The 21485-nt window shown below is 43.9% G+C and overlaps 1 protein-coding gene across 8 annotated transcripts in view; it reads right to left on the bottom strand.

Moving 5' to 3' along the window:
- ADARB1 (adenosine deaminase RNA specific B1) overlaps positions 1–21485 on the bottom strand; it is a 136355-nt gene that overhangs the window by 24690 nt on the left and 90180 nt on the right. For 3 of the 8 annotated variants that reach the window (XM_050784423.1, XM_050784427.1, XM_050784429.1), the window contains 7 exons: positions 15804–15878; positions 10826–11760; positions 7022–7136; positions 4727–4895; positions 3950–4098; positions 2843–2962; positions 2344–2512 (listed from right to left, as the gene is read on the bottom strand). In XM_050784423.1, coding sequence (XP_050640380.1) covers positions 2344–2512; positions 2843–2962; positions 3950–4098; positions 4727–4895; positions 7022–7136; positions 10826–11760; positions 15804–15831 — 1685 coding nt within the window. In that variant the 5' untranslated portion in view covers positions 15832–15878. Of the gene's footprint in view, positions 1–2343; positions 2513–2842; positions 2963–3949; positions 4099–4726; positions 4896–7021; positions 7137–10825; positions 11761–15599; positions 15636–15803; positions 15879–21485 lie in introns of all 8 variants that reach the window. The other 5 variants (XM_050784422.1, XM_050784426.1, XM_050784425.1 and 2 more) reach the window with 3 other exon arrangements.

Below are 21485 nucleotides of genomic sequence, written 5' to 3' on the forward strand. Positions count from 1 at the left end.
ACTGATTCAATGCCTCTAAGAAACACAGGCCTATTTCTTCTCTAGATTAGAAGCCTCTACGCACTTAGAGCATCTTTAAGCTGAATTCAGTCTTCAGGGCAAACTTTAAAGCAGTGATCCTGCAAAAACCTACATTTGTTAGGAGTCATTAATTCTGAACACATGCTTTGTAAGAGAATTCCAGGAGTGTCTACAGCTCTGCAGAGGCCCTAGGTGGGAAATGGTGTGGCACCAGCTCCCACCAATGCACCTCACAAAGGACAGCTGGGACAAACGTCATCAGGATGAAATCGCCTAGCGCCAGTGAGAGGGTGTCAGGCACAGTCAGCATCCATGCAAGTAAAACAAGTAAAGCTCTGCAAAAACTGTGGGCAGGACATCTTCTAGAGATACCCACTACACGTCCACAGCCACCTGTCCTGCGGACCCCATGGAGGGTGTCCACTCACAGAGTGCTGTGACGTGTTTGGCTGACACTCGAGGAACCTAAAGGTGTCCCCACTCTCATAGCATGGCCTCAGGCTCACTGCACCCGGGTCTAGGCATCTGTGCCTGGCCTTACTCATCTTTCATTTTCCTTGTGCCATTTATTTAGGAAAAGAGTCCAGAGCACTATCATCTGATCTGTCCCCTGATCCAGCAAACGGCCTGGCCTGAGAGACTGAGCTGCAGACAGATGTCGGCCAGACCACACAGGGCAGGAGAACTACTCTGACCCAAACCACAGCCTCCACAGCCAGGCTTTGAGGGAAGGACTACAGCTTCCTAGTGGTTGCCCCACACCCACCCTTTCCTGCTTCCAACCCAGGACCAGCCAGAGACCCCCCTGGGTTCTTCAAACAGCTGCACGGGAGGCCACCTTCTGCAGAGCCCATCCTGGCTTCCCCTCCCTCCATCAGAACATACCCAAAGCCTCCCTTTTTCCCTACAATAAAGCCATCCCCCTTCCTGTGCCTGCCTTTGAGTCTGCCCATCACAGTGGTCCGGCCCCCTTGCCATAGCCGACTCGGAACAGACAGGCTGCTGGTCCTCCTTTGGATGATCTTGTTTGTTCCCACAGCTCTGTGCAGCTGCGGACAGAGGCCGAGGTCATCTGAACCAAGACTCTCGTTCCTTCCCATGGCTCCCGCACCAACATAATCACCGAGGGGTGGCCAACCCCATGGGAGCCTCTTACCCCGTGGTCCTGCGGACAACTCTCTGGGGCTGCGTTCACCGCCAAACTGCCTGCCAGTGGGACGGACACCCTGATGACCTCCAGTGGCAGTGCCGTGGCTCCCACCCCACCCTCAGCCTACCGTGGCCCTGGGCCCTCCATAAGAGAAACACGTCAGCCTCACCCATCCACCTGGCCCTCCAAGGTGGCTGCTCCCCACTCCCCACTCTCCCAGAGCAGGGACACAGCTGCAGCCAACTGGCCCACTAGGGCTCTTTCTGGGCAACTTTTCTGGCCATTTGCTATTTCTTGGCCCACCCATGCCATCTCTTCTTTTTTTTTTTTTTTTTTTGAGACAGAGTCTCGCTCTGTCGCCCAGGCTGGAGTGCTGTGGCCGGATCTCAGCTCACTGCAAGCTCCGCCTCCTGGGTTCCTGCCATTCTCCTGCTTCAGCCTCCCGAGTAGCTGGGACTACAGGCGCCCGCCACTTCGCCCGGCTAGTTTTTTGTATTTTTTTTAGTAGAGACGGGGTTTTACCGTGTTAGCCAGGATGGTCTTGATCTCCTGACCTCGTGATCTGCCCATCTCGGCCTCCCAAAGTGCTGGGATTACAGGCTTGAGCCACCGCGCCCGGCCGACGTCTCTTCTAAGAATATCCCTTGTCCTAGGTTCTATCAGCTTGTGTTTGTTTCTTCATTGAGGTAAAGTCTAGTTACTATATAATAAAAGGCTTGGAGCTTAAGGGTTCAGGTCCATGAGCCCCGACTTCTGCATTTATGTGTGTGACATCCCCACGCCCCAGCAAGGATCCTCCAAATAGATGGCTTTGTGCTTTGCAGGTGCAGGAATCAGCTTGTAACTAAGTCAAATCCTTGGTTGGTCACATGAGACATCAGAAATCTCTTCCCAATATGTGGTTTTTCTTTTCCAAATATGTGGGTTATAGTAAATAATTCTTGAATTTTTAGCTTAGTTAAATTTATTCACTTTTCTTTATAATTTGGGTTTTCTGTGCCTTATTGAAGAACCCTGCTTGAGACCAGAAACACTGCCAGGCACTGCTCTGCGTACTGAGGTCCTTAACTGGCCTGGCATGTGCTTTGTGGACAGCGTATGGCGGGCTGCTTCTCTGCACAGACAGCCTGTTGTGTGCAGGGAGGTGGCCACAGGGAGCCCTTGCCCCTTACCGTGCAATCTTGTCACTGCAGGACATGGTGAGCAGCCGCTCCCCTTGCAGCACCCCGTCCCACGTTTGGATGCTCGCATTGGAGCGCACTGGAATCGTCCCCTCACCAGACTCTATTTTGGTCCGTAGCTGTCCTCTTGCTTTACGATTTGGGTGTCTATCTGCTGGTTCTAAGAGAGAAAAAAGAGTTAAAACCCCACAGGTAGTAAACCATCTATTTGATTTATTGAAAAGCACATCTAACAATAGCTTATAAATTTAAAATATAGTTTGTGCATATAAATGCACATGCTTATGCCATACATACAAAATACACATACAAAATAAGTATGTGAAACTGAGAGGCTGAGTATGATGGCTCACACCTGTAATCTCAGCACTTTGGGAGGCTGAGGCAGGTGGATCGCTTGAGCCCAGGAGTTTAAGACCAGCCCGGGCAACACGGTGAAACCCCATCTCTACAAAAATTACAAAAATTAGCCAGGTATAGTGGTACATGCCTGTGATCCCAGCTCCTTGGAAGGTTGAGGTGGAAGGATCGCTTAAGAGCCCAGGAGGTCGAGGCTGCAGTGAGCCATGATTGCACCACTGCACTCCAGCCTGGGTGACAGAGCGAGACCCTGTCTCAAAAAAAAAAAAAAAAAACAATTACATGAAATTGAGTAGGAAAGACATAACACAAACACAATTCACAAAAGTGGTCTCCAAGGGAGTTGGGGAAATGGGGTTTTCACTTTAACTGAAATTATTTATTTCTATCATTAAAAACGAGCTGAAGCAAATAGGACAAAATACTAACATTTGCTAATTCTGGGTGATGGATACTTGGGTGTTTGCTATGTTTTTTTCCTCTATATTTTTAAAATTTCCAAAATAAATCTAGACAGATGCAGAAATAAACCCATGGAAAGTATAGTAAAACACCCATAGTGAGTATTTCTGGGTTACAGGAATATGGGTGATTTTAATGTTCCTTCTTATATTTTAAAAATATTTAGCAACATTCCACAGTGAGTATGCCTGTTGCTTTTATAATCAAGGAAAGTAATGTAATAAAACGTTCCATTTGGAATAAACACTGCCTAAGAACTTGGGAGAAGGGATGTGGATACAAAACACTAAAAAACAAAAGTGCTAACCTCAAATATAAAGAAGGATGGAAAAAATATGATCACAATAGCAGTTTCACTTTTCATTAGTGTCTATCTGCTGCTGAAATATCAGGCAAATAAATACTTTAATTACACATTTAGCAAATTAGAATTCCTCAGAAATATGGAGGATCACTATACCTCTGATATAGAGATATTTATTACCCAAATCTAAATACAGATACAATTTTAATCCAATACTCTCGCTCCATTCTAATTACTTGGTTAATTACAATCAGCATTATTCATTCATTAAAGTTTTCTAATTAAGTTATTAATTGGAAAGAAAAAAAGTCCATGCTTTTATAGAGACTCTTATCAGATCCACATCCAAGTCTGAAATTAAAAAGAGAAAAAAGGAAAAGGGATATTAACATAGGTTAGTTCTTTTATCTGTTACTTCATACAGATACATTTTCTTGAGGAACTGCCTTGTTGAAGAATCTCGTCTCATACCTTCCAGGATTGGCTCATGTGGTGAGAAGATTCTGGCATCTCCACAGGGAGAGGTGCTGATGTACAGATGAAACTGGACATTCTCCTTCAGCCTAAACCCTCCTCGCTCTGATTTCTGAAAGATGGATCTTTTTTGATCATCTTTGTTACTGAAAGGAAAAAAGTTGCAAAAGTAACATTTAAAGCTGTATATAGTTAAATTTTAGTCTATCATAGTTTAAAATAATTTTCAGAGGCTAGTATTTTCAACAGGGGAAAGATAAGTTTGAACTGGAATATTTATTTTACATGTTTAGGGTAATTAATACAGTTCTTGTCCACTCAATAATGGATATGTCATCAGAATGTGAGTAACTTTTCCTTCTTCCAATTTATGACTTCAGAACAGAAAGATCACATACAAAAAATGGCATTGTAAAGAAAAAGAGTTTGGACACATGACTAGCTCTTTCTAGAAATAGTGACTAGAATAAAACTTACTATCTTTACCTGGCATTATGGGAACTTCTATTTATACTGCATACAACAAAATCACATGGTCTTAAACACAGACTTGAAATTTATGACCATGTCATGTTATTGTATGTATGTGTGCATATGTTTGTTGAGCATTGTGGGAGAATGGGATCTAGCCTTATTGTTACTAATTAATTATGTTTTGAGTTATGATTTTGAGAGATTTTCCATGATTACAGAAACAATGAAAGGTTTTGCAATAGTTTTCTAATAGAAGAATATTTTAATAGCTTCCTGTCCTTATTTGTTCACTAAACTTACTTTAAGTAAAGCTCAAGTTGTGTATAAAGAAATCTGAGCAAGGATCTCCGAGATATTATTTCTGCATGGCAGTCATTTAATGCAAGGCCACGATCACTCATGTATTCACCATTAATACATTTTGTTCCTGTAGAAACACTTATCACCTTGGCATCTTTAACATCTGTGCCTGGAAAAAAAAAAAAAGAGACATTATTTTCTGTAATTCACAGTAATGTTTGCCTAACTGTGCTCCTAAAGTCTGATCCTTATTCTCAGTGACTTAACTTTTCAGGGGCCAATAGACTTTTCAAGCTCATCTTCATGCATATTCTTACCACCTATTTTTTTAAGTGGGCAAATGTATACACTGCAAACAACTTCCTATTGAGGACTCACTTTGTGACATTTCTGGAAAGCCAGCCATCCTCACTGCTTAGTGCACAGACACTGAACTCAAGGAAGTAATTTCGTCTGGTATGCAATAGCATCTTTTCTTGAATGCCCACAACTAGAACACAGCTGGGCAACACTATGGAAAGGTAGACTCACTGGTCTGGTAATTAATCTTGACATCAAATATCGAAGTACTAAAGAGGACAGGAAGGAGGGGTCAACAGCACCCAGAGGAATAAGAAGGAAAACAGAATTAACTTGCGATGTTTTCATTAGCAAACTGTCACCATGTAACCATACTGGGAGTGAAATCACAAGCAGTGGTGATCTCCCATAAACATATCGCTCTGTCTCAACTGTGTGAGATAAACTGCTGACCAGAGGTGTGATGCCGGGACCCTGGAAGTTACCTGCTGGGAGACTCGCATTCACTACAGCTGAACCAACGGTGTGCACACCATGTGGCAGGTATGCACCAGGTCTTTTAGGTAAATTGTCCTCACTGCATTCCCACGATGTCCTCTGAGGCTCATGCTACTAATGTCTCCACTGTATAGATGAGGGAACTGAGGCACAGAGGCCTCCTAACCTGCCCAAGGCCACTCAACCAGCAGGAGCCCCTGAACCAGCTGTCTGGAGTGCCAAGTGCTCCAGCATCCTGGCTTCAGATGTAAACTATGGCTCTGAGCAAGCGGTCTCGGTGAAATACACACTGAGACGTAAAATGTTCCCAGAAGGTGATCGGCCTCTTCTAAGGTGGTTAAACAACAACAACAACAACAACAACAACAAAAACGATGAAAGAACACGACCAGCTCCCTCACCCAGGCTGCTGGAAGAGGCAGGGAGTCTTACCTAGGGAACTACTCTATTCAGTAGTCGTGGTGTTCACCTTTGATTAATGTAAAAGATAGCAGTAAGGAGAGATGTAAAGGGGGAGAAAATACAGGTACAAAACATTAGAACAGAAGCTGCTGTTTGAGTACTTCCTCCTCCCCAGACACGGCACGGCAAGGAAACAAGTCATGAGCAGAACAGCCAGGTTTCCTAGGGCAGCAAGAGGTGGGTCAGTGAAGAGGGCTGCAGAGTCTGATAGAGGTGACCCCTCAGGGGGAAAGGACAAGAAAGTCACATCCCGAGAACTGGGGGGTTTCTCCTGGGCTGGTAGATGTAGAGAGAGAAACCATCGCCAGCTTCCTCCCTTACCTCTAGGGCCTGCTTCCTGCATCTGGCTGTCCAGGTTGGGCTGAGCAGGTGCTGGGCACAGAGGTGGCCCCACATGACAGGGTCCTCTCCCTGAGTCTTGCTCCACCCTGGAGAGCCAGGCACTGGTCAAGGCTGTGGCTTCCTCTGAGCTACTCACAGAGACACACTGCTGCATGTTCTCACTCGCGGGATGTGGGAAGAGGATTTGGGGGTTCCTTTTGCTACTGGGAACTTCTAGACTAATTTAACAGAGTTTCTTCTATCATTCTAAATTGCGTTTTTTTCCCCCACAGATTTTCTACTCTTGCTAGAGCTTTCTCCCTCCTCAAAAGAAGTCACACAGAAACTTGTCTGGCATCGTTAACATTAACTGATACAACAGATAGGCCCTACTTTCAAATAAAGCCAGAATTAGTAAGCCCCCTGCCATCTTCCAGAGCAGACTGAGGCCATTCACAGGAGGAAGATGACAGGAATCAGATAGTATGCTTTCTCCAAATACAACAAACTTAGGTTAAAAAGATGAACATTTGGGGGAAAAAGCTTGTATGTGCAGTTCCTAAACTTGCGTATGGCAGACATTTTGAAGAAGAAAGGAAGTAACCATCTCCCATCTCCCGCTGGTGTGCCACGGTGGTTTCTGTCAACTGAGAACATTTCACATTTGTCAGACATGAAAACAGGCAGGGTTACATACAACACCAAGATGGTTACCTGTTGTCATGACGACTCCAGCCAGTACTTTTCTACGAGCGTGAGGGGAGGAGAAGTTGTCGGTCAGGTCACCGAACTTACCCAGGACCAGGCGTGAGACAGCGTCAGCTAAAACCTGTGTGGGAAGCACAGATGCAGGTTAGGGGCCAGGTGCAGCTGGGAGCAGGGCTCACTCTCTGAATGCTGCACGCACTCTCCCTTATGGAGTGACACAGGCTGCTTCTCATCTGGAAAACCACACAGGTAAATCTGGCAAACAAGTATGTGTGTATGTTTCTTCCAGAACATTCCTTGGAAATAGACACCCCAGGATCCTGCCAGGCTCTGGCTGAGTCCTTTGCCACCCGCATGGGGCCAGTGTGGAGTGTGGGCACCACACACAAGCATTCCTCCAATCCTCACCGCAGGCCAGCCCAGCTCTCAGGAGGAAACCGAGGCAAACAGAGGCAAAACTGCCTGCTCAGGGCCACCTGCCCACGCCTACACCCACCTAATATGGCCCTCCCACCCCCCTTGCCCTCTCTCACGTGCACACACAGTGTGGCTCAGTCAGCTCCAGGTCACACATAGCTGGGAGCACAGCCCAGGGTGATGTGCAAAATCACAGGCAAGAGAAAGGAGCAGCTTGGAGATGCGGTCCAGGGAAAGAAGCCACAGGCTGTGCACAGCACCTCCCTCAAAGGCGCCACCGAGGGGTTCTCAGTCACTCCAGCCTCTCCACACAAACGCGCTCTGGCCGCGCTCACTCGCCCAGACGGCACGATAGAATCATGTACCAGAGGACAGCACAGGGAGGGAAAGCACTTAGACGTCCGGAACACCTGAACAGGTATATGTTCAGGTCAGACAGACACCTGTTTTAAGGTGCTTCTGAGAACAGACATATTTGTTGCATTTTGGACGTGGTCTTATGGCGTATGATTTATCTAGGATATAATGAGCCCATGGCATTTTGGGAAATGATGTCTGCTGGGAGGTCGGTGTTAAGAGCCAGTTTCAACTCATGTCCCACCAATTTCACACTTGTCTGGAAAATCAAATGACCACTAGGAAAACTCAGCATCCCCAGGTGGTCCTTAATAAAATATTTCTGAAATGAATAGAAAAGATAGTTGTCAGGGTGTTTTCCTCTTATCATTGCACCAGCAAATATCAGTGAGCCCCACAGGACAGTGTTCAAGACAAGTCATGTGGAGAATGGCTTTGGTGGCAGGGATCCATGCACCCGCAGGCAGCGGCATCCGCAATGCAGGGGTGAGCGGATGCGGGGAACTGAGGCTGTGACAGAAACAGGACGAGGCCAGGGTGCCAGAGGGAAGGGGTAACGCATTCGAATTGGCCAGGGCGCCAGAGGGAAAGGGTGATTCATTCGAATTTAGAGAGAGAAAAAGCCATAAGAAGATTAGGGATAAGCCAGAGGAAATAAAAGTTTCCATTTCATATAAGAATAGGCAAATCTCCAAATTTTCAAAGAGAGGCGAAGAAATCTAACTTCAGAGTGAGCTCCGAGAGCCTTGAGTGGAAGGTCTGGTGCTGGGGCTGATGCTGGTGAGCGCTGGCATCCGAGGCACATGGCCAGGGCTCAGCCCCCTCTCCTTGAGGGGATTACTGGTCTCACCCTGCATGGTTAATGAAGGACTTCCCTCTTAATTTGGGGGACAGATATAAGAACAAAAGAAACATGCTTTTAAGAGTTAAACCCATGCCACACAGTCCCAGGCAGCACCATTTACCTGCAATGACACGCAGGGATGTCTGACCTACGTCCTTCAAGGATTACTCTAGAAAAAGAGTGAGGGTTTTCCACCCACCCTAGAACACACATTTTGAAATTTCCTGTCAGAAGACAATAGAGCCCAGCAACAAAGCCCAAAGGATGGGTTCTGAGAGGGCCACCTGGGTCCTACAAGGAACACATGTCACATTCCTGGGCTACCCTGGGGGCTCTGAAGACACAAGGTGGCAGGGTCCTCTGGCAGAGACTAGAAGTGCAGCTCCATCCTCTCATGCCCTAGTGGTTCTGGACATGAGGCCTAGAGCCTGGTGTTCAGCACCTACAGAGCCCAGGGGAACATGGCATCAGGGGGCTGAGATGGCCCTGCCCACCTGCACCCCTCCCCAGGCTGGAGACCAACAGATGCCCCTCCAGCCTTCCCACGCCAGGGGCTCTGGTCCTGCTCCACACAGAAGTCACTGCAGGCACACCGCCAAGCCAGGGAGGCAGGGCTGACGTCTATACTGGGGCTTCTATCTGTGTCCGCCTAAGGTGCTCACAGCCTACATACTAAAGGTTCAGACATCTGGGATCCATGGCATTTGATGTCATTTCAATGGTTTTATATGCCACTCTGTCAATATTAAGGGAAGACAAGTCACATCAGACAATATTTTGAACTCAGGCTTTAATATTTTAGCAAAGAGTAATCCTGAAAATAAAAAATCACATGGGATCTAGCACCACTGATTTGTTAAAGTACAAATGGACTAATAATCCTTATGAACAATGTTGATGAGAGGTTAATAAGGGAAGCAAGTATTTGGTTTGTTAAAAAAATCAGTGAAATACCTTGAATATATTATTTTACACTGATGTTGTATTTGGTTCCTTTAGGCAAAATAAAATACATTTCCTTCCTTTAAAACAGAACTCCTGGTCATCTCAGACTACAACTGCACAGAGGTTATTCTAATTGTAGACAACAGCAAAAAAGAAACTATAAGACACTTGGATTCTTCCAGGGGAATACAAGTCACCTTCAAGTCTTCTGGTCAAGGGCAGTATACATGTTATCTTCGAAGTGAAGAAGACTCTGATACAAAGGAATAAATGAATAGAGGGTCAAAAGAATAATTTTTGCAATAGACCAGAAGAATTTTGGATTTCCAAGAAAAGAAGCAACACATAATCAGAGAGTTTTAGGATTTAGAGATGAGAACTAAAGGCGATTTTCTCCTTTACTTTTTCTCTTTCATGTAAGCCAATCTGAGCTCACCCTGGAACTTCCCCTTCCTTCATCCTGATTTCACTAGGCTGGGGGAAGGAGGGGAAGATCAAATGGAAGAGTGGCTGCCCACCTCCAGCCTGGGCAAGCGGGGAAGTCCTCATAAAGCCCATGCAGGAAATTCAAAGTAGAGACTCCCAGACAACTGGCAGGCCCTAGAACAGTTGTCGGAGGCCCCTCCCTTCCTGCCCTCTGATAGGTGCTCACTGCTGTGCTGCCTCATTCTCTGCTTCGAGGGGCTCCTTGGCTGAGGGACAGCGAACAGCCACCAGTCAGTCATGTGGGAGCCCAGAGGCTGCCATCCTGACTCAGACTTGGGTTTTCAGCTGCTGACGGGCTGGTGTCACTTATCTTGAATGTGAGATTCCTGGATGAGACCTTTGAAGGAAAATGGTGCTGAACTGGGGGCAAGGTTTCAAAGACTGGGCTCTTATTCCCTCTCTCCTGCTAAAGGCTTGCTGTGGGATGAGGGTCATCGGTTGGTGGGGGGGTTGCCTAATGGGAATAGAGTTATGGATAGTGTTGTAAACACTGCCCTGGTGGACGGGGCCTCAGGTGTCCCTGCCTTGCATTGCGACGGACCCAGCAAGCACTAGGATGCAGATGGCTTCTCAGTGGCCACATGGCCATGGAAATCAAGGAAATGCTGCCCCAGCAGCCAGACTTACCAGTAACTCCTCCTGATGGGGACAGAGTGATGTCAAGGGAGAAAGTCAATAGTAATCCTGAAACTAAAATGTTGTCTAGAAGCATTACCAAGAGCAATGACCCTGTGTTTTAAAGCAGCAGCACCGTTCCTCACCTGCGGTAAATGCAGCTGAAGACCCTCACTGGGAATAGGCTGGCGAGATGGCGTCTGATCCAAGTGCAAGTTAAAAATGGTGGCCAGGGCAGACTGTGCAGCCCGGGCCTTGGCAAGCTTCTTGTTTCTCCCCGAGCCTTCAAAGAACTGACCATCCACGACCACAGACATGACGAAGCTCTTGGCATGGCTCTCCCCACTCTCGGAGAGGAAGTCATACTTGAGTCCTGGGCGCAGTTCGTTCAAGATCATCACGGGATTCTTCCCACTCGGGGGTGGGAATGGTGGTAAGACAGGGAGAGGAGGCTGGGCTAGGCTGGCAGGCACCGGGGAGGCTGACAAGCTGAGGTCCCCGCTGGAACTGAAGGAGTCATCCCCGTTGGAGCCCACGTAAAAGGGAGGCTCCGCCTTGTCAGGAGTTTCAAAACCATTGAAGAGCGTGTCAGGGAAGTCAGCCTGGTCAGATGTGAAGTCCGTGTTGACAGACAGGGTCCTCCCCATGGCCAGGTGGGCCTCAGAGGCATTAGGAAACTGAACGAAAGATCTCAAGGCCTTCTCAGCAGCATGGAGTTTGGCCTTTTTCTTTGTGGGACCAGAGCCCTCAAAAACCTGGCCATTCACCTCCACAGACATGACAAACAAAGGCGCGTGCACGGGCCCAGTCTGGGACAGGAGCGTGTACTGCAAACCAGGCTTGATCTCATTCAGCTGCATCAGGGCGTTCTTGGGAAGGACGGGCCCTGGTGTTCTCCTCCTTTTCTTCAGGCGGTACTTGGAGTGGCCATTGCTGCCCTCCTCCAGGGACCGCTTTCTGCCGGGGCCACCACCACCCCCATTGGAGAGCTGAGAGCCCTCGCCAGGCCCAGGGGTGCTGCCATCCTTGGGGGACACGTTGTCCAGATTGCGGTTTTCCTTCACATCAGTGCTGCTGGAACCTGTGGTGCCCAGAAAGAGTAACTTACAATGCCTTCGTTGCAGGATCTTGTAAATGCAAAATTTATAGATTCCTTTAGCTCTCTTTGTAACTGGTTAAGTGATGTGTGCTTATCAATTTTATTCCTTGATGTATACATGAAGAGTTAGACATTTAAAGAACTATCAGCCTCAACTAAACAAGTAATTTGACACTTTGCTCAGTGACTAATACCATTTCTATTCAGTGTCACCAACTGCTTTTGCTTTAAAAAGTAAAATCTTTAAATAATTTTTTTTTCTGAGAATATTCTGAAGTATCTAGACTTTTTCAACCTTATCAAAATGTGGGATGATAAATTAATCCAGAAAGACCTTACATATTAAAAAGGTCTTTATAATGAAATGACAATTTAATATAAATATATGGATTAATGTATATTTATTTTAGCATTTTCCTTTCACTGTTGTTTACCCTCATTTTATCTACGGGTTTTAAACTGCAGTGTCTCTCAGAAGAGAAAACTATTTTAAAAACTTGCATCCATAGATAATTAGTTTTTCAGGTTTAAAATATTCAATCAATAAATGCAATTATTTGATTTAGTTTATGAACCAATCTTTAAAAGCTGCTTATGTAATTGTGTAAAGTATTACGGCTATTTAGTTGTTGTGTTTGGAGGGTATGGTTTTATTTCTAGCATCTATTTGAAAATGAGAACATTATATATGGGGGCTGATTAAGTCTGAATCCTTAATACCACTCCATGATAGAAAGTGTGTAAGAACAAGACACAAAACTGAAGCTGTAGGCAGGCTACAACCTCCTAACTTCATAAATACACTTTCTGGTGATTTTGTCTTTTTTAAGACAATTATTTGATGAATTTCCAGAAAAATTTGTTTATCCTAACTTTTAAAAGTATTTTAGATTTCAAATTAATACAGATAATTTTAGAATTCTAAAATTACATGGCAAAATAAACATAATTTTAAAATTTTATTTATTTATTTATTTGTTTATTTTTGAGACAGAGTCTCAGTCTATTGGCGAGGCTGGAGTGCAGTGGCGTGATCTCACTTCACTGCAACCTCCACCTCCCGGGTTCAAGTGATTCTCCTGCCTCAGCCTCCTGAGTAGCTGGGACTACAGGCTTGCACTGCCATGCCTGGCTGATTTTTGTATTTTTAGTAGAGATGGGGTTTCATCATGTTGGCCAGGTTGGTCTTGAACTCCCGACCTCAGGTGATCTGCCCGCCTTGGCCTCCCAAAGTGCTGGGATTACAGGCATGAGCCAGCGTGCCCGGCCCTAATTTTTTATTTTAAAATTAGAGTAAAAAGTGTTCATTGAGCTTTTTAAAAAATAGAAGAAGAAATAATTCCTCTCCATCATGGCTAGGCAGCTGTCACATGGAGCCCAGGGGTGAGGGCTACAGTGCCCTGCAAGGTTGTAATGTGAATGAAAGTTAAAGACATCTACCACCAGATTTCAAAAATCTATATTAAGTAACCAAAATATTGCTAAAATTGTAAACCAATTTACACGTGCCCCATATGGTGGCTTTAGGGTCTATTTCTACTACATGTGTAAAGGTAGATTCTCACTATGTTAAGCAAACTGAAAAGTTGTGAAAATGTTCATCAGCTTCATCCATGGGAAGGTTGAAAGGGACCAAGTCCTTGCCCTTGGCTGCCAATCTTTGAGGTTAAAGAGCTCTAATTCCAGGGCTGGCATCATTCAGCCAAGACAGCAGAGCATAAACCTGGTTTAGACACAACCCGTGGGAAAACTGATGCCACACTGTGGCAGAGGCTAAGAAATTTAAAACTTTCTCTACAGACATCATTTCTCCAAAATAATCCTCACACACACACCACTTCTCCCAGTTGACAAAGCTGATGGAATGGACATTAAATTTTCATTTATAACATCCTCCAGCAAAAGCTCGATAGGTTACTCCTTTCGGTGCTCAAAGGGAAAAAAAGGTTAAAAAAAAGTAGAGCCAAGATGGAAGTCAGAGATTAATAAACTGAGCAAGAACATGACATACTAGATTACTGCTTACATTTTTACTTTGTTGCTAAACAATTATCAATATCAAAAATCAAATCATTATAAATGTATTTAGACAGGCATTTAACCAAATATTTATAACCTCTGAAATAACCAAATACTTTTCTTTCAGAAATAAAAATAATTACTATTGGATTGACAAATAATTTTGAGAAGAATATACTTCTGTAACAGATTACAAACATTCTAAACTCTTACTTCAGGAGCACACTGAAATACTTTCTCATTGTCATTGAAAATGCTACTATAATAAAGGAAAATACTAAAACTAGAAAAAGATGCCACTTTCACAGCTTTTCTTAAACAGATGCCTTCTCTCTCTGTATCATGCTACTACATTTCATAAATGTACATAGCTGATCATGATAGGGCGTTGCATTGCTTTCAAAATGATAAAAAAAAAAAATACAGAACCAGAATTTCCAAGTTTCAGCACTAGAACATCAGCTTATCTTTACAGAAAAATTATTCGGGAGGATTGTTTATCATGTCAAGTTATCACAGGATCAGTTTTGGGATAGTTCCAGAACCTACACGATCATGAAGCCTCTGTCCATGCGAGGTGACTGCAGCTGCAGGCTGTAGGCCACAGTCCTGACACAGAGGCCCTGGGGACCCCTGCACACGCTCTGTCGGTGGGCTACTGCACGGGCCAAGCACAGGTCACATTTTCTCAAATGAGGAGTATGGACGTAACCCCTCTCTTAAAGCTTGTGGCAAAATTGGAAACTGTGAGTAGAACTGCCCAGTAAAAACATAAAGCTGAGTTTTTAAAAGATCTCAAGAGCAGGACTGATGAGGAAAAAAACCTGAGAAAACAATCACCAGCAGCCACGGGCTGCGCACACATGAGCAGAAGTGAGGTGGGCACACTGGTCCCGTGGGAGCCGGGTAGCGCTGCAGGAAGTGGTCTCACCCTCACACCCCAGACGGCTGACTTCAACCAAAGCCAACACTTAGCGTACAGTCCATAGAGCAGAGGCCCAGCCCCCTCCACAGCATCCACAGCACACCCACAGGGCAGCACTACCACGCAGAAATGTTTCGCTGGGTCACAGTTTGGGTTCTACATGGTACACAAGAGCGATTCCAAGACCCCAGATCGTCAGTTTTGCGTGAAGTCAAAGGGAAAGTGCTGAGCCAAGTTCTAATGCTCAATAATCACTCCCAGTGACATGTCACTCATCATTGATAGCTGCATGTTATTCCTTAAGACAAGTAAGAAGGTAAATATGGATAGTTACATTAGTTAGAGCAATGATGCCTTTGTTATAATTTCTCTACTAAACTCTCCCAACTTCTGTGAAAGCATTTAAATCTGTTTTCTGAGACTGAAGATGAACTAGAAGAGATAAGTACCTTCAACGAGCTTTTTATAGAAGAAAACACAGAGGAAACACTGATGTACCCCAGCGGCTTTCCACCCACCCGCCCCAGAGAGAACAGCATGGAAGGAGGAGGCCCACACCAGTCCCAGCTTTCATTAGCACCTTTGCGAACTTCAGATCAACAGACACATGTGAACCCCCTGCAAAATGCAGGGAGAACCTGCATTTTGAAGGGAAATATTTCTGTACTATTATTGCAAAGGACTGGGTATTTAAATCAATCTCAGACATTTATCTTCGATTTGCATGCATGAATACTCAAGAGCATTATTCTAAGAGGCGTGCCGTGACAGGACTCCACACGAAACAGTGGGGCTTCATGAGATGTGCCCAGAAGCCCATTCCATCATCACAGTGATGCCCCATGACGATAACGAGGAAGGAAAAACCTAGACATACCGCTGCAGGGAAAACGTCTACAGCAAACTCTGACACCTGTTGCAGAGAACACACCAAAAATTAAAAACATGCCACTGTCAGTAGAACATGTTACGGGAAAAAACACAATTCCCCACATTGGTCTCATGAAATATATTTGCAAAAACACCAAAATGTTAACATAAAATTAGCTATCTGATACTACGTGATAGGCCTAGATCTTACTCATGTTTTCTTCATCTTCTATATCCATGGCAAAATACTTTTGAGGGTTTCTTGACTGGCGGAGACTGTTTCTGTCTGAAAGACAGTAAGAAAATAGCATTTAGTGTGCCTATGATATGAGTAATGTGAAGTAAGTCTACTCTAAGGAAATAATTACAATATTATTACAAATTAAAGGGAAAAAATCATAAAATAAGAAGTAGGTCTTGTTAGAGAAGTCAGATCTGCCATCTGGTAAAAAATACTCCTCCTTGGCACATTCCAGTCCAGCAAAGGACTTCTCACGTGAATTCCAGTCCAGCAAACGACTTCTCGTGTGGATTCCAGTCCAGCAAAGGACTTCTCCCGTGGATTCTCCCACATGGAGGGATGATGAGGGTGGGACCAGGTCCCAGCAAGGGAGGTTCAGGGCCAGTGCCCAGGGACCTCACACCACTCTGAGGAGGGTGGGTTTGATTCCGGGCAATGGAGGGCCATGAAGAGCGCTGAACTAGGGACAAAGGCACTGGCATCTGCACCCTGGAAGGACATCTGCTGCGGGATGGACTAAGGACACAACACGCCACGACAGATGGCGACAGACCTCAGAGGGGCGCTCACATACTTGCCATCTATCTTTACTCTGGATAGACTTTTGGTTTCCAGCTGTAAACTAAAGCCACACCGCAGAACCAGCACCCACAGCTTCTCTCTTAGCTACTTCTCTCTCACCTTGAATAGCTCCTCATGCAGACAAAACTAAAGTGCATATGACTGTTAAAATTCAATCTAATTTCTTAGCTACATAAAAGTACTATTTTGTTGGCAGGAGAAAACACAGGAAATCCTCAAAGAACAAGTATCACAATTTCTGGTTACTAACAAATTTAGGAATTTCCTCTTCTTAAATATTTTAGATATACTTTGTTAGACTGTATTAATACATGATCTATAATAAAGAATATCCTCAAATTGCAATTGAGGAAAAAGAGGATTCGCAAATTTTATAATCACATTACTCTGTATACAAATAAAACTTATAAATCACTAAAAGGCAAACTCATTGCTCTTAGAAAATGGTGACTAAAATGTACTAAAACATGCATATATCTTGTATCCCTATATCAAATATCTAAAAGTATTTATTTTAGATATATAGTTTTTCATGAAATCATTTGTTAATAACTTTCAATCTCACTATATTTCAGGCAAATGTGTTGCTAAAAGTTAAATCAGTTTCTCTTTAGAATCCTTTATTCAAGAAAGTTTGCCAGATAGTTTTAAAAGCATTATTATTTTACAGTCATTAATTATTTCAAGATATATTTTCTGAGAATCAATTACATGCACAAGAATCTAAATCAGATTCTGAGAAACATTTAAGTTTAAATATTGCCTGAATAGCTGATTATATTAAGTAATTATGATACATTATTTTAGGTGTAGAAATGGTAATTCTCTTTTAGTGACATATACTGAAGTATTTACAAATAAAAGGACAATATCTAGAATTTACTTCAAAATAACTCAGTGTGGCGCGAAAAACAGAGACGAGGTGTAGACAAAACCAATCAAAGGGCCCTGGTTGGTAATTACTGATGTGGCTGATGGGCATGCAGAGTTCTTGATACAACTGTGTATTTGTATATGTTTTAATATTTTCATTATGGAAGGACTGATAAAAAGTGATTGGGTTAAGGTCTAGAATGGGAAGTGAGATGTAGGAACAGAGGGCAAGAGCCCTGTCTTGCAGGCAGGGCAGATGCCCTCAGTAGGCTGTGGGTGCTCCCAGGAGCCTCCTGGCTGGAGGGATCAGGCCAGAAAACTGGGGACATGCTCATTAAACTGAGCTTCAGACGAGAGGTCTGGCTGAGCATATCATGAAGACGGGAAAACAGGTGGTGTGTGTGAAGGCACTGAGGTTATGCAGGCAAAGTGATGGCAAGGCGCTTCTCAGAAGCCCAAACTATAAATTGGAGGAACAACAAATAAGCCTGTCCAAATAGCTCTGTTCTTATTGGCTGAAACGCGTTTTAAATAGGCAAAGGAATGTCCTCAGTGGGAAGGCGGAGGTCTTCTCCTTTTTCCTCCCATTAAATACAACTAAGAATCCTGGATATTATACATAAAACACACATAAAAAGACTGAGAGATGCAGAGAAAGCTGACAAGCCAGGGGGCCTCAGGACCTAAAAAGCGACCCTGCATTTTCCTTTTGCTTCATTTTCTCAACATAGAGCTGAAGAAGCCAGAACCCAGAAACATCAACAGGCATTGGCAAAAACAAAACACATAAAAAGCCGCAACAAAAGCTGCTCTCTCTGGCCAAAGGACCAGGAAAGAGGTAGCCCAGCAAGACAGAAAACTTTTTAGACAAGAATTGCTTGATTCCAGGCAAACACCAGAGAGAAAACCTCAACCACACCGCCCCCGTGCCAGGCTGTAAGGACAATCCAGAGTCCCCTTGTTGGGTGGTGTCTGACAAGGCTGAGTGACAAGCCACAATTTTCATTCCCACCAGGCTCTAACAACCCCTTCCCTTCCCACACCACAATGCAGAGTCATGGAAGACTGTGTGGGGAACCTGGACTCTCTTCCCAGCTGGTGGAAACAACGCTAGCCCGTGCTGTCAGTGCAGGCTCCAAATGGAGCAGTGATGAGGCCCTCTCACAACGGGGAGGTACCCGGGAGCCCCAGTGGAGAACTTGGACTTATCCCCCATCCAGCAGTAATGAGACAGCATCCCTGCTTCCTCTGACACCACGGTGTATGAGAAAGTCAGCTAAAACAGAAGGCTTGAGTAAGATTTAGAGTCTCATAATATCATATAAACAGGTTCCAATAAAAAATCACTTGTCACACCGAGAAACAGAAGATATCAAACTAAATGAAAAAAGACAATCAACAGATGCCAACAGGGAGATGACACGGATGTTAGAATTCTCTTAGAAAGACTTTAAAGTAGCCACCATCAAAAAGAATAAAGTGGGAGCAATCAGCCTAGGTGATCTCAGCATTTACTACAAAGCTACAGTCATCAAGACAGTACAGTGTTGGCAAGAGGCAGACGAGCAGATCACAAGAGGATAGCACAGAGAATCCCCAATAGACCACACAAATATGTCGAACTGATTTTGAACAAGGGTGCAAAAGCAATTCCGTGAAGGAGGCACGGCCTTATTGGGGCAACTAGAGATCCAAAAAAATTAACCTCAATTCAGGTCTCCTACCTTAGTCAAAACTTAACTCAAAATAGATTATGGGCTTACATGCAAAACATAAATCTATGAAACTTTTAGAAAGTCATAGGAGAAAATCCTCAGGATCTAGGGCTAGGCAAAGAGTTTTTAGACTTCACAGCAAAAGCACAATCCACAAAAGAAACAACTGACAAACTGGAAGTTTAAAACTTTTTCTCTGCAAACTTCCCTGTTAAAAAGATGAAAAATCAAGCCACAGACTAGGAGAAAATATTTGAAAAACACATATCCAACAAACAGAATATATAAGAAATTATCAAAGCTCAACAGCAAAATAAACAAACAGTCCAATTAGAAAATGGGCAAAAGACATGAAGAGGATGTACAGATGGAAAATAAACTCATGAAAGGATGCTCAGGATCATGAGTCACCAGGGAATGCAACTGAGAACTACAGTGAGATAACTCCGCTGCACGCCTCCGAGAAGGGCTATTAAGCATAGTGTCGCTTTAACAACAGTGACAGCCCCAAGTGAAAAGGAGGCTGTGGAGAAGAGGGATCTCTCGGAGACTGCTGGCAGACATGTGAAATGGGAGAGCTACTCCGGAAAGTAGCTTGGCAGTTTCCTGAAAATAAAACATGCAACGACCACATGACTCAGCAATTGTACTTCTGGGCATTTATCCCAGAGAAATGAAGGCTTATGTTCATGTACGTATTATTTCTTACAACTACATGTGAATCCATATTATCTCAAAATAAAAAGTTTTTTTAATTTTTAATTTTTTTTTTTTTTTTTGACAGTCTGGCTCACCCAGGCTGGAGTGCAGTGGCACTATCTTGGCTCACTGCAACCTCTACCTCTCAGGTTCGAGCTGCCTGCCCCAGCCTCCCGAGTAGCTGGAATTACAGGGACACGCCACCATGCCCAGCTAATTTTTGTATTTTTAGTAGAGAAGGAGTTTCACCATGTTGACTAGGCTGGTCTCGAACTCCTGACCTCAGGTGATCCACCCGCCTTGGCCTCCAAAATGCTGGGATTACAGGCATGAGTCACCGCACCCAGCCTTCAAAATAAAAAGTTTATTAATAATAGGCAGAAGACACACAAAAGGCTAATTTAATTCTTATATATAATTAATCAATAATTGGTTTGCTTGAGAAGGCTGACTTCTCTCAGATACCCGGGACCAGGAAAAACAAACTTTACAACAACAATAAAAGTGCTGAGGCACAGGAGTGAGCCCAGCTCATGTCGTTCACCGAATTCATGTAGTTCACCTTGTTTTCCTGCCCTTACGTATTAAAATTCTTTTAAAAGGACATGGAAAATGTCTCACAGTAGAAAATAGTCATGCCGAGTGTGGTGGCAGGTGAGTGCCAGCAGGTACCGCCCACATTAAGAATGGGAGCTACAAATCTCTTGCAGAGCGGAAGCCAACATTATCAGCTTTGACAAATGCCAACTCTTGTACCAAAGGTTACAAAACAAAGCAAAATAGCAAATGCAAACACTTTAGCACATTTCACAGAGCTATTTTTTCTTTCCTTTTTAAAAGAACCTCTTATGACTTGAACTACAAACAAGTAAGAATTAAAGCCCTATCAAATATTCCCTATGGAACAAAATTCCAAGAATCGTCAATTTTAAAAAAGCCTTATTTGATAGCAATATTCAGAACAACCTCTTCATTTCTCAGAATGCCTCCTAATGCAGTAAGAAGTAAAACAGAGCTGGGAGGTGGTGAGTGTGGAAGAACATTGAACTTGACTGCAGAAGACCTGAGACTTCAGTTTCACTTGGTTCCAGGTACAAATCCAACTTTTTTTTTTAATGTAACTAGACAAGCTGATTCTAATGTTTACATGAAAAGGATAAACACATACTCAGGAAAACTCTGAACCAAAGGCGCAGGTGGCTTAGTCCTTCCTATTAGAAATAAAGAGCCTCAGTGCCTAAAGCAACACAGCATGGCTCATGGACAAAGAGGGTCAATGTGATGGAAAAAAAAAAAAAAAAATCCAGAATCAGACACAACACATCCAGACACAGAATATTTGGTAAAGGTGGCATCTTAAATCAGGGACATATGAACGTGCTTTTCATTTTTAATAAACAGGACCAGACACTGGGTGCCGACATGGAAGAAGATCAAGCTGGATCAAACAAGGCCATTCCCTCACCGTGTCCTGATCATTTCTTCATGAGCTTGCTTTTGATTTCAGCTAACATGATCAAATTGGCAATGTTATATGTTTTATACTGGGGGGTAGGTAAATGATTGTTGTATTATTCTTTATACCTTTTTATAGATACTTACATTGCAACCACAAGTATAATCAATATATATAATGTTCTTATCAACTTTGGACAATGAGCATACCTACCCTTTTTCTCCCCTTCCCTTAATGAAAAACCATATCCTGGAATAAAATATTAAAAACATGACTTATTTACACCAAAGATGCATCAGAACTTGAATAGTCTCTATCGTGCTGGTA

This window comes from Macaca thibetana, chromosome 3, assembly GCF_024542745.1.
Source record: "Macaca thibetana thibetana isolate TM-01 chromosome 3, ASM2454274v1, whole genome shotgun sequence".
Taxonomy (NCBI): domain Eukaryota; kingdom Metazoa; phylum Chordata; class Mammalia; order Primates; family Cercopithecidae; genus Macaca; species Macaca thibetana.